This window comes from Leptodactylus fuscus, chromosome 9, assembly GCF_031893055.1.
Source record: "Leptodactylus fuscus isolate aLepFus1 chromosome 9, aLepFus1.hap2, whole genome shotgun sequence".
NCBI classification, from domain to species: Eukaryota; Metazoa; Chordata; class Amphibia; order Anura; family Leptodactylidae; genus Leptodactylus; species Leptodactylus fuscus.
This window is the reverse complement of record NC_134273.1, coordinates 21,698,540-21,712,351: the sequence shown is the minus strand read 5'-3', so window position 1 is coordinate 21,712,351 and position 13,812 is coordinate 21,698,540. Positions and strand designations below refer to the sequence as shown.

At 45.4% G+C, this 13,812-nt stretch overlaps 1 protein-coding gene across 1 annotated transcript in view; it reads left to right on the top strand.

Annotated features, from left to right (window-relative positions):
• The window catches only part of COP1 (COP1 E3 ubiquitin ligase), a 133,656-nt gene that overhangs the window by 71,190 nt on the left and 48,654 nt on the right, over nucleotides 1–13,812 (top strand). Inside the window, exon 15 of the mRNA XM_075287108.1 lies at nucleotides 11,961–12,077. Within this exon, the coding sequence (XP_075143209.1) occupies nucleotides 11,961–12,077 (117 nt within the window). The remainder of the gene's footprint in view (nucleotides 1–11,960; nucleotides 12,078–13,812) is intronic.

Below are 13,812 nucleotides of genomic sequence, written 5' to 3'. Positions count from 1 at the left end.
TTGTTGTCATGGATGGGCCGTGCAGCGCCCCCCCCTTAAAGTACAGAACTATAGAAGACTATTGTTATTGCTGTCCACCCAGCGTTGATGTTGACTTCTAAGGCCGACCCCTCTGATAGTTTTGGCTACTGATATGACTGCACTAACATCACAGATCTCTTTGCAGTGGAGGAAGATGCCGGCACAACTTGTTTCCCTAAATTCAGCACATTGGCATCTTTGCAGTGGTATATAACTGGCGCCATCTTACAATGGGTTCGATCAGTTGCCATTGCAGATGGGTGACACATCATCTACACACAGGGTCTCCTCCTCTGTCCATACGTCTTGAGGCCGTGTGGGTAGGTGGGTGAAACAACCCCTCTGGTATAAATCTAATAGTAGTCAGTCCATTAACAAGGAGCGGTGTGTTGGCACGTTTCAGCTATACGCTCTGCCAGACATCTGCCTATTTCTATATACTGAGGAGGGTGACATATAAATGACTTCAAGAATTTGCATTTCTGTAATTTGACTATAATTTTTCATGCTACATTCAATATAGAAATGCCAATGCCATTGACAGGTGGGTTTAATGCATGCCAAAGTAAAGGCGGCTTAGCGGGTATCCTGTGTATTTTTTTTAACGGACGGTCTAGTTAATCTGCTGCATGGCATGTATTAATAAGCCTGTGCGTAGAAAATCGATATTTCCAATAGTGATGGGCCAGCGGTCTGGCGCTTTCTTACCTTGTCGATGGGGAAGTGTTCTGTGGTAAAGTTTAACAAGCCTGCAGTTAATGATGCACATACAGAAAATGAAGTCTCAGCCCTCGCTCCCATGTATAGTTAATGGATGTGCGATGTCTGATACATACAGATGGGTCCTCCCTTAAAGGGCTTTTATATGCTTTACTGCAGTCTATTCAATACTTACCAAGCACAGTGCCATACATTGCTTTGTGGCGGTGCTTGGTATTGCAGCTCAGCCCTATTCACTTGAAGGAAACCGAGCTGCAGCATTTTTGTTTGATCAATGGATGTGATGTAATTGCCGAGGAGAGCAAATGGATCACATTTTAATAGTCTGGGATAACCCCCTTTATTTAGGTGAAGGACTCCAGCTTTAGACATGCGATCAAAATTCTTCACAGGCTGCATTTCACAAAACACCCACTAGGTGGCTGTGGATAGACACGCATAGTATAGATAGCATATGACAAAGGCCAAGAGGGAGCGGATTTTGGCGCTGAATCCACGTCATAATCCGCCATTTCACAATAGCGGTCTATGTAGACCGCTAGCTTTCCTTTCTTCAGGCGGATTCCGCTGTTGACTCAGCCACGGCGTCCGCCATTCATTTGGGCCTACTCCAGAGCGTGAAGCCACGGCAGGCGTATTTTGGTTCTATTCTGACGCGGCTTCCCGCATCAAAATCAGGACCAAAATATGCACCCCCTCCCACCCCCCCACCCCCCTTGCCCCATGTGAACTAGGCCTAAGGGGTGCTCATCTTATGACACATATAAATAGAATAGGACATATCCAGCCAAGAGGAAAATTACAGAAGGACATATCTCTGTGGGCTTAGTAAAACCTTTGTGTGGTGAATATCCAAATTGCATGGCAAGATGGCCTTTAAGGGGGGTGGTCTTCTCTTAGTATGCACGATGTATGGTATAAGTGGAAATATGGTCATGGTAAGGGGGTGGTCTTCTCGAAGAGAGAATCTTTTAGAGACTGGTGTCTGTGTACGCCTCTGTTACTTCTGTAGGGGCAATGCGGTATTATAGGGCAACCATTTAGATGAATGGCCCTCCATGGGTAACTTGTTCCTTGTAAGTGACTGGCCTGGCTCACAGGGTTTCCCACATTTCTATTTGTGCATCTACCTGAACCCTATCTATGAATTAGTGTTGGCGTAATGTTCTGCAGCTTCGTCCCATTTACTTGGATACATCACCTCGTGCAAGTAGATAGGCCGGTGTAAGCAATAAAGGGCCTGCAGTGCTGACTCTTCCTACAGATGAATCACGGGGTACAGCGAGTTGGACCCCCACCAAAGTCATTTAAATATCCACTTCCGATATTCTTATCCCAGAATATCCCTTTAACTTGTGGGATATAAATCTGAAGTCCACTAAAGCCATGTTGTGCGTGCACTTGCTATACATATAAAGGCCAGTTTAGCCTTGTTCACCATTGCACTAATGTCTTCTACCAATAAATATCCTCGTATTCCTGCACCTTGGCCCCGTGTCCCAGGAAGTTTCTCCTTGCAGTCGTTTCCCTCGGCCCGGCCGTGGAGCCGAATGTTTTTTGTCTGCCGGTTTAAGTAATAAACAGTCTCTGTTTGCTGAGCCGGCGACTCCCTGACCTGATCCGTCTAGTGGACTTAATTTTTCGGCCCAGTGTTCTGCTTTGCACGTGGAGTGAGAAGTCATTAGAGGCGCTGGTGCATATTACAGCTGTGCCAGGCCTCGGTGCGGGCACCTCTCCCGCTCCCATCTGCCATCCGGCCTCGTCTGCCTAATCGCTTGTGATTGGTGAGACACAACTGTATTGGTCGCAATTACATCTCCATGGCAGCCTTTCCTCTTACATCAACATCAGCGCGCTCTGCCCTGACAGACCTTCTTCTGTGGCTCTGCTTGACATGTTTTGTGAAGTGTCTTGGAAAGGACTGGCAACTGCTTGAAGAAATCTCAGAGAGCAGACCGGCGGGATCTCGAACAAGTTATCTGTTCCTTAATGGCCCTGTAAATGAAAGATATGAATGTATTTATAAAGGCGCTACTAATAACGTGCATGGATGACATTTGCGTCATTGCTAACCAGAAGGTAATTGGAAACGTTGCAAATTGATAGCTTTCTGTATACTGTAATATACGGATGTGCCCGGTCCTCCACTGCAGGAGAATACGGGGCCAAAGGGGTTGTCTTAATCCATACGGCCCTCTACAATGGTTCTATCCTTGGCCTAGATTCACACGACTCTATCTACGTGACTATTTATTTTTGTCAGTTTTTTCGGTTCTGCTTTTAGCGTGCCCGTGACCTTATAATGGATGACCGTGTTAGCCATAGACATTAATGTTAAATAATGGATGCTTCACGTCCGTCATGAGTCCATTATTTTGAATGGACGCGCAGGTCTTGCACCCTGCATTGTCTGCTAAAATTACAGACGCGGTGGATTTAGTGAAAACAGACACTAACGTACAACAGATCAAATGGCATTGAAGTCAATGGGATTTTTAACGGATTTATGACAAATCTGTTAGTGTCCATTGCTATCATTTTGTACCGGACACGACTGACCGTAGTGTGAGCGCCCCCTTAGGAGACTTCTATGCCTTTGTGGTACAGTATACATCTTGTATGAACGCTGTCATCTGTGTAATACCGTACTAGCGAATATCTGAGCTGTCACCAACCTCCAGGGGCCACACGCACATCCATCACTCACATGCCAAAATACTAGATGTGATTTTTTAAGTGACACCATAAAACATTAAGCACATAATGAGTTATTCATCGCATTAGACCGGGAGAGGCTGTAAAAGTTACCATATAAAATTTTACTCAACTTCCCATAAACTGGAGCCAAAGTGATTTCATTTGTCTTTTCTGCAGAAGGGACAAACCACATTTTCTGCAGGAATATATTAAAGGGTTTTCTTAAATTTATTTTATTTTTTTTTTGGTGTTAATGAGACAGAAATATCGGATCAGCGAGGGGCTAGTAGTCAGCCCCTGCACGGATCAGCGGTTTGGGTTTCATACAGAGCCAGGAGAAGATAGATTGCGTGCCTTGAATTATGATCGCGAGCCGTTGACTCTGACACACACAGAATATGCTGGAGGACTCCTTTAATGCTGCTGTTATACAGTCCCTATTGGGTCTCTTCTATACGGTACACACCAGTATCACTGTACAGCATAGCGTATAGTGCAAAGTAAGGGTGCATTCACACAGAGGAAAATGGCGCCGAATTTGGTGTGGAATCCTCATCAGATTCAGCACTGAAAAAAAGCCTCCCATTGACTTCAATGGAAAAAAGAAACCCATTGAAGCCAATGGGAGGCTTTTTTTTTTTTCAGTGCTGAATCTGACGTGGATTCCACACCAAATTCAACGCCATTTTCCACCGTGTGAATGCACCCTAACTTCTTCCAGCTTATCTACAGCCGTCTGTCTTATTGGACTTCATATATGAAAGATATGGAAACCATGTCTCTATGGAGGGCAGGTCTTAGGAAGTCATGAAGATGAGGTTTGGAAGGAACTCCAAACAAGATATTTGGAACACCACAAAGGGTGTTTGGTTTATTTTGGGCATTCTTACCCTAACCTTGCCGACTGACTTTGGTGATGACCATCCCAGTCTTACCTCCACAGAGCCTTGGCTTCTATATATTGAGTCGATTAAGGTCTATCTGGGCTTTTTAGCCTTAAAAGAACCACTAACCACATGGCAAAGATAGTCATCCCAGCACTTCCGACCTCCTTCATCTAGTTCTAAGGATCTGCACTTGGCTTCTCTGACATTCCTATAGAGATGAATGAAGCGCTTACTGGCACGAGTAACCTTCCTCTCCATTCCTAAGGGCATTGCCATTTTCATTGGTAGCCATTCTAGCGATCGGACAGCGACACCTTATCCTTAAAGGGGTATTTGTGACATGAAACCACCCAAAGGGCCTTTATGGACGGGGGGTTTAGTGGCCCAAATAGCGTTCTTGTAAAGCTGTTGCACCCATATCGATGAAGGGGGATCTGGGGGATGTAGACTGACTCCGTCTCCTCTCTAGGTAACCTATATTTTACTATTCCACCCTGGCACGGACAGCTTTACAACTCCGCTACTTGAGCCCAGTCTTTAAGAACCTAGTGTCCTGCATTTCCTCAATAGGTTCCCTTTAAAGACACAGCATGATATTTTTTGTTATCCATAGTGTATGTCCCAAGCCTAATGGGAGCCACAAGTGTCTGCCTACCCCTCACCCATCCCGACGTATAACATAAGTTGTCGGATTCCGCGTACATCTTCCTATATGTTGGTCGCCACTCACCTGCCTGACTACAACATAAATGCCAATCCCATTAGAAGAAAGATTAATTATGGCTGCATTGCAGATCCTTCGTGCCGGCAGTATAAGGTACAGTTATCTCTGTGATATTCCATGACATGTAGGTGGAGAAGTAAATTAATGCCATGTACTGAATCACCTTTACAAGCGGCAATGAAATGCGTTGCTCGGCTAATTCAGCCTGCAAAATCTTGGACGTAATCCTGCGGAAAATAACTTTCTGATTAATTATCGGCCCCTCCGTATCCAAAGGATAAACGCACAAATATAAGAACCATATATATATATATATATATATATATATATAATCCTCCCCCCCCCCCTTCTTCCTGCGTTCCTCTACAATCCTTCCTGATCATGGGACGAGGTCGTAAAACATCTTTGTCGCTGCCTCATCTTAACGTCCCATCTCCAGCCCCGAGGATACATCTGGAAGCCTCACAAATGCGTAAATCAACTCCCATTCACGTTTATTATTCCCATATACTTAAAGTAGATTTTTTCGGAGCAGGCAAAACGCGCAGGCGAAAGTGTGTCGCTGCGAGTGGCGGCTTTCTCGGAGGAATAATTATACATGCTTCATAATCACAACGCCTCGTACTTCACACAGTGCATAAATATTAGAGAACGAGGAGTCCATCTGATCGGGGGAGATTTAATCTAATCCAAAGCTCTGTGTCATCTTAAGCAATTTTTTTTTTATCGCCGACAAGTAAGCAGTAATGGCTTTTTTGTTGTGTTTGAAATATTACAGGCTTTAGTCTAACATCATAAACTTGGCGCACCGCGCCGCTTTCTGCATTCATTAGCTCGATTTTCTACGGCATAGAGGAAGAGTTGTCTGATGGTTGGCAGGATGACAGCCGGGACCCCCATCGTTCAAGACTCCGGGGATCACAGTTTACGCATTAGTGTGAGTGGCACCTCGCCCCTCTCCATTCACTTCTGAGGGACTGGTGATCGCACATACAGTATGCAAGGTTCATTGCACAGGGACAATTTATCCCCTTATCCTCTGGGGAAAACAGGACATGGCAAGCGACTTCAAGATGTAAGGCTGCGTGATCGAGTGCAGGGCTCCAATCTGATCATTTTTATAGAGCAGGTTCGATTGTGCTCTGTGATATCTAATCTGGCTGATACCACCCATAGGAATAAATGAAGCATCAAAAGGAATTTGTAGGATACCCATGGTGATTATAGTACGGGACGGTATGTCACCAGGGGCATCATAGATGACCATCATGCTAGGACTCTCTCTCCCTGTATACTGGGAAATTCAGGGCGACTATGGCCACAACTCCTGTTGCATAACCAAAGCTCCCGGTGTCGCCCTGCACTAGTGCAAGTTACTGTAGCCACATTGCAACATAAGGGAAATTGTGAATACAAGAAATTGAGCAGCGTCTTTTTGAGGGGGACTAAGTTGCATTTCCTTAAATCACAATATGACCATTGGGAAAAATATGCAAATCTGTTTCCCAAGATGTAAATAGGAAAACATTGCCTCTGTTTGCTGCCCTCTAGGGGTAGCTCCCTTGAATATCATGCCCGACTTTTTCAACAAGCCTTTGCCGCTATGATGCGGGATTTAGCCAAATCAATATCCCAGCTGTGGACAGCGCCGTTTCCATCTGGTTGGATCTCCTCAGCACAGTGTAGGGAAAATTGATTTGGCAGAGATGAGAGACTTCTAGACCAGGTTCTGGGGGTAATATCTCTCCCTAAGGAGAGATCACCTTCTCAGGCGTATGGAGACTTACAAAAAGACTTTTTAGCTCCACTTGGGGGGATTATGAAAAAAATATGCATTTCTGTTTCCCAAGATGTAAATAGGAAGAGATCAAAGCAGCGCTGTCCACAGCTGGGATATTGAATTGGCTAAATCCCTCATCATAGCAGCAAAGGCTTGTTGAAAACGTTGGGCATGATGTTCAAGGGAGCTACCCCTAGAGGGCAGCAAACAGAGGCACAGTTTTCCTATTTACATTCATATTTTCCCATAATTCCCCCCAGTAGAGCTAAAAACGCTTTTTGTAAGACTCCACACTCCCAAGAAGGTGGTCTCTCCTTAGGGAGTGATATTACCCCCAGAATATGACCATTCACATATGCTTACCCTGGGCTCTCTGTTCAGGGACCTGTAGAGACCAGCAGACCCCATTGCCTGTAATGTGGTCTGCCCCTTCAAAACTGAAAGCTGATTTTCTGCAGTCTTTGTAACAGAGACTCGGAACGCAGATGTGAGCCCTGCCTTACATTAGTAACACCGTGATCTTTTGCCGCTACTTCTGACCACAGTTGTCATGTGGTTCTAGCTTTATTTGCTGAGCATTGTGTATTGATCACATGACCATTACCTATTGTTATCCCCTTGATAGCAGATCATAAAACGTCATCAGAACTTGTACAGAATAAAAATCCTATAACTTCTTCCGTATACGAGCGGGCTAGGTTTTGGTCAAATGAGCTTCTCCAACCTTTTGGCTCCTAATCTTTTGCGCAGCCACAATTTGTATCTTCCAGTGCTGGCTCGGTACCATTGGTAGTCAGGTCTGTTCAGCCTTTCCCCAGGTTTCCTTCCCTATAAACACATCACTCTTGATGTTCCGGTCTGTAAGCTATACTTGCATCAAAGAGTCCCCGAGGAGCAGAACCAGAGTTTACAACTCCTGAATTTTCTATAATTTTTGTGCCACTGTAATTGCTGCCCGGCAGCGGGCTCCTTACCCGTATCTAACCGCGGACAAAGCAATATGTAAGTTACTGAACAAACCAGCGCTCCAGTTTGCCTCTGAGGAATTCTCTGTCTCGGCTTCTCGTGCACATCTGAAAGCTTTGCATGAATTTGATGCCTTAAACTGCGGATCTCTTCTCTCCGCTGTGCTATAAATTGTGAATTACTTTTCTTGTATGGCAACGATGTGGTCTGACTAAACCTGGGTATAGGGAACCTGCAGACTATCTCAACTCGCCCGGCACACTGATCTACTGGCCACATTTGCTGCACTGCTTGACTGAAGATCAAGGTGTTTAACTCCTGACGGCGGCGGCTTCCATCCCGACCTTTATGGCATATCCATAAATAAATGTCCCATATCCATCAATTCTGTCTTTAGATGTCTGTTATCTCGAGAACTGGGTCTGGGAAGTCCTAAGGATATGTCAGACATGTTCCAGATGGAAATGTCATAGAATTGTAACGGACGGAGTTTGAGACCCAATTGTATGTGGTCCAGCCGTAATGGATCAGCCAGTTTTATGCATTAGCATCTGAGGATCTGTCACTTCTCCTGATGTCTGTTTTTGTTAAAAGGGGTCTGTCACCAGAACCAGCATATCACCCCAGCCCTGCAGATAGATAGGTTAGTGTCACCAGATCCCACCATATCACCCCAGCCCCACAGATAGATAGGTTAGGGTCACCAGAACCAGCATATCACCCCAGCCCTGCAGATAGATAGGTTACTGTCACCAGAACCAGCATATCACCCCAGCCCTGCCGATAGATCAGGGTCATGGTTTAAAGGGTTGTAATCATCTTAGCAAATCGCTCTCCAGATGGGAATACCTGACCACAAGTGCCAAGACGTGATTTGCAAAAACGGCGTGAAGGAGCCTTGTTATAACTCGCAAAGAGGAGACCGGTGGTCGGGACTTGCGGGCAATTTCCCTCATTTTGGCAGCAATTTTCAAAGATTAAGTCATTCTCTGAACAATGTAAGAAAACTTTAACCCTTTTTAGGCCTATTTATTTCAGAGGAAGTAAGGCTATGGAAGATTTGTAAAAAAAATTTAAGGTCTCAGTTCTTAAAAATATCCAGAAACCAAAAAAAAAAAAAAATACAAGTGTGCACTAAAACGACACATCTGGGGGTGTAATCTTACGATCAATGCACAGTGGACCAGGGAGAGGTGAGTAATGTGTTACTTGTCCCATCCGCTGTACTAATACGTCTTAGGAATAAGTCACACCGCCCCTTTAAGCGTAGGTTCTCTTTTCAGTGTTGCATTTATGGGATTGTATTTCCAACATCCTATTATCTGAGTTGGATTTCTTACACAGCCTTTGTATGCTGCACAATAGACAGAATACAGGCTGCCAAAAACAGCAGTATGTTGTCATCTGGCAGACTCTGAGCAAGAAAACGATTTCTCAGCAGCCCTGCACTATTATTGGAGAAGGGATCTGTACAAATAATGATGGTCTAGGAGGCGTCCTACAGAGCTTTTAGGTATACAGATATGCCAATGGGTCTGGTATATACTAAGGGACTCCCTTGTATCCTCAGTCTAGACAGTAGAGCGCTGTGGATCCATTTAAGCGTATGCATAAGGAGTTTTATGCACATGGCCCCCTTATAGCACTGTATTACAGAAAACGTGTACTCTATAAGTGTATAGCTACACAGTCCAGTCACATTAATGTCACCACCAGAATAACCCCCTTTGGCTGAGCGGACCGCTGCGAGACGTGCAGGAAGAGAGGGGGTGTTGTGGTGATGGTCACTGGGATGTTGAGCCATGCCGACTCTAGTACCGTGTCCAGCTGCGCTAGGTTACATGGTTGAGCATCCATGGCGCAAACAACCCGATCAAGGTGGTCCCACAGATTCTCCATTGGGTTCGGGGAATTTGCTGGCCAAGGGAGTACGGTAAACTCATCCTGGTGCTCCTCGTACCACGCACGTACACTGCGAGCTTTATGACACGTCGCATTGTCCTGCTGGTAGATGCCATCATCCTGAGGAAAAACAATTCACATGTAGGGGTGAACATGGTCTGCAAGGATAGATGCATACTTGTGTTGATCCATCGTGCCTTCCACAATGATGAGTGCACCCAGATGACACGCGCCTTCTGCCATTGGTTATTTAACGTTGACGTCAAAAGTAGGCGGCGGTCACATTAATATGACTGGACTGTGTATATGGTTAAGTTTTCCTATCTCATAGAGCTTGGTTTACTGGGACTCCCACTTATCCTGCTGGTTCAGCGCTGCGTCCCCTTCCAAGGTTGCTCAAGCCTTGTGGGCAGTTCTACAGGGAACCGACCCTGACTCCCCACCGGTCATACATAATCCTCTATATGTAAGATGGTAGTGCGCCTTTAAGTCATTGCCTATTGTTATGTTAAGTGAATTTGCTGAGATGTGAGGTTTCACCGCATTGCTCTCCTATTCCCCGACTGCCTGCAAGAATCCTGTAACGCTGTGTAATAGAGCTCCGTGCCGGCGTCCATTACATCTGAATGGTAAAGGCCGGTGAATGCAGCCTGAATGTTAAGCACTGTCCTGACATTCAGTAATATTGACTGCGGAGGGTGTCCTGACATCTGGGCCTCCTTATAAATCTGACTATTATAATCTGGATGAATGAAGTAGTCATCTCCTCTCTGTACATGTTTCTGCATGACTTCATATCACAGGCCGCATAGACATTAGTAATAGCCAAGCGATGGTGATGATGAAGCAAATAGGTTGACAGCAGCCGAAGTATAGGGAGAAAGTCAATTCTCCCCCGGCAGCGCTAACGTAACAGAATTGCTTGGAAAGCAGGATATTTCATGAGGTTGTCAGATCCAACAAACAGGAGGCTTTAGACAGATACGCTACTAGTCATGGGCAATGGCATTTATACTGACCCGCTAACTTCAGTCAATACAGTCTGTCCATACTGAGCGGCTGAAACCCTGTGTGTGTAGTAGTGGGCTACTGTACTAGCCAGTCCGGCCAGCTATTTGTATAGAGAGACCTACTGGGCTTACAGAGGTTTCCAGCCAATGAAATGAATGGCCTATCCTCAGGAAAGGCCACCAATATCAGATCTATAGGGGGTCTTTCTTCTCCACCCCTGTAAAAGAGTGCAAGCTCTGCAGCCACGTCACTGCTCACTCTTTAGCGGCTCTGATAGGTATCACAGTTTCCCCATTCACTTCAATGAAGGAGTTGTAATACCGTACACAACCACTATGCGTTATGATGAGGGTGAGCACTAGCATTTGCACCTCTTCAAACAGCTGATCAGCAGGGGTCCAATATTATCCTGAACATAGGCCATCCATTCTCCTGGGAAACTTCTTTAAACACTGCCTTGAAAATGCATACCTTTTGAGCATAGATGAATGTTTAGTGCCATGGAAAGCATAAAATTCACATTTTGGGAAAACAAAAAATATTAATTAAAGCGAAGGCTAAAAATATTGACAACGTCAGATTTATGGAAATCCAGCACTTGGCACACACATCGATCAGCAGCAGATATACAGAGAATGGAGCAGGAAGCAGACAGCGCTGTTCTGTATGTAGTGGCCCAATCGAGTTACTGCAACTCTGTGCCCATTTAAGGGTATGTTCACATGGAGTTTTTAGCAGGCGGATTTTGATGCGGAATCCACCTCAAAATCTGCCTGCAAAAATGGCTGCTTGCTTCTCCCCCCCCCCCCTACCCCCCCCATTAGCTAGTAGTGGGAAAAAGAAGCGACTTGACCTATTTTGCTGCGGATTCCGTGGCGTCCGCAGCTGGAGACCCGCTCCTGTTTCGTCCCATTCATGCGGGAATGCCAGTGCTGCATTGGCATTCCATCGTGGCCCTCCTTACGGCAAGTTCACAAGGCAGAAAAGGTTTCCGCCACCCTTTCCGTCGTGTGAACATACCCTAAGTATCTGGAAGCTGATCTGCAATACCTGGTCTGGCCACTACACACAGAACGGGGCTGTCTGCTTCCTGCTCCATTCTGTGTATCAAGTTACTGAGAATATCTCCTCGATCATGGTGACAGATTCCTAGTCCCTGAAGATGTGGACTATACACTATGAACACTATGTTCCTTATGTTTTATACTTGTATAATATTTATTTGTCCTTTTTGTTATTTTCCCCCTTTTAGTCAAGCTATGGTCTACCAACCTGGATAATTCTGTTGCTAGTATTGAAGCCAAAGCCAATGTATGCTGTGTGAAATTCAGTCCCTCTTCCCGTTACCACCTGGCGTTTGGCTGTGCAGGTAAGTCCTTCCATTTTATATCATCTTATGTCATCGAATTTAGCAAGTGTCCACCGTTTACAGCAGGTGATACGTGGCCTGGACAGTCACACATTATCCTCTTGCTCTGGCACTCTAGACATTCGGGTTTTCCTGAAGTGTCGTTTCAAAATTTTAAGGCTCTGTAGAGGAAAACGTACTGTATAACTGTTGGATAGCCATGCAAGCTTGGCCAAGTGTGCACACTTATTACCTGTGGCTGTGACTTCACAGAACCAGGTGATCCTTGCAGTTCAGTCCTCAGTTTGGTCCTGGGGACTGTTTGGTGCCACTTTACATGAGGGTAGCACAGGGTGTTATTTTTCTCTATATGGGAATATACCACATACATAGTTTAACCCTGTGTAGACTATACATTTTTTTGTTAAGAGTCCCTTCCTGATCACACAGATACAGATTTATGATCATATCCCCTGCAATGGCTGGGTCTGGTCCGCTTATCATCATTTTGTGCTCTGGCAATGAAATCTACACCAGCTTGTAAATCGGCATACATGATCCTACATCAGTTCTGCTCACCCCGTCGCCTCTGTGAAAATGGTGAGGGCAGTGCAAAGGTTAAAAAAATAAAAAGCTGCAAACCCCAATTTGTACAAAAAATGTTTTAGACCTTTTTCATGCCTGGTGTACAAGGTGTGATAATATCCCCATATATCCTGATACTTAACACCCACCTATGCATGGGACACTGAAAGGCAGTGGCAGACCCCTGTACTCTTGATACCTGGGAGTCCCAGCCGTTGGACTCACAACAATTAAGTAGGTATCTACTACACACAGAATAAGGGTAAGTCCAGATGGAGTTTTATGGTCTGGAACCTGAGGCGGAGGTCGCCTCAGGTTCTGGACCAAAAACCGAGTAGCCGCCACGGAAAGCAGGTGAACTGCATCGGCATCCAGTTACATGCTCTGCTCCAGGTTAGTCCCAATGAATGGGCCTAGTCCGGAGGAGGGAGTGTCTTCAGGAGGATTCGCCTCACGATTCGGCCTGAAGAATGAGCCAGGAGCCAGAAAAAAAGACTTGAGCGGCTCACATTGATTTCAATGGGAGCTGTCTTTTTGGTCAGGATTTTGAGGCGGATACGGCCTGACCAAAAATCTCCATGTGAAGGGGATCCCTCTCTATAGCAGAGAAAAACCCTTTCAATTTACTGGTTTTTCTTTATATTCACACACATGTTGGTTACCCCCAAAGCAAGAGATGTTCTTTCTAGCTCAAGTGTAGTTTTCTAAACCAAACATCCCCTTTAAGTTAAAATCCAAGGAGATTAGGTAAGACGTTGTCCATTGTAATGTATGGGGCGGCTTTACAGGGAAAGTGTGCCTAAAACTTCACAGGCAGACATCACGAGGCTTCACATAAGAGCCTTCACCTCCGGCCTCCACCTGCCAGCTGTGTAATGTCTGGCTCGGGTTTGTTCAGACCTTTCTCTATGTACAGGTCAGTTGTACGAGGCCTATGTTACACTTTCCATCGCTCGCAGGTTCTACATATCGAGCTACTACATGAAGGCTACGTCTAAGTCTGTAGGGGCCTGTACACTTTATTCATGGCAGCTGCATTTTATAAGGAGACCAGAGCGGGGGGGAGGCCGGCTTCTGCTTAACCCATTGTATGCTGGAACACGACACACTTGTCGGGAGGCTGTTAATACCATTGGCAAATCTCTTCCAAACACAGAAGGTTTAGTTCCTT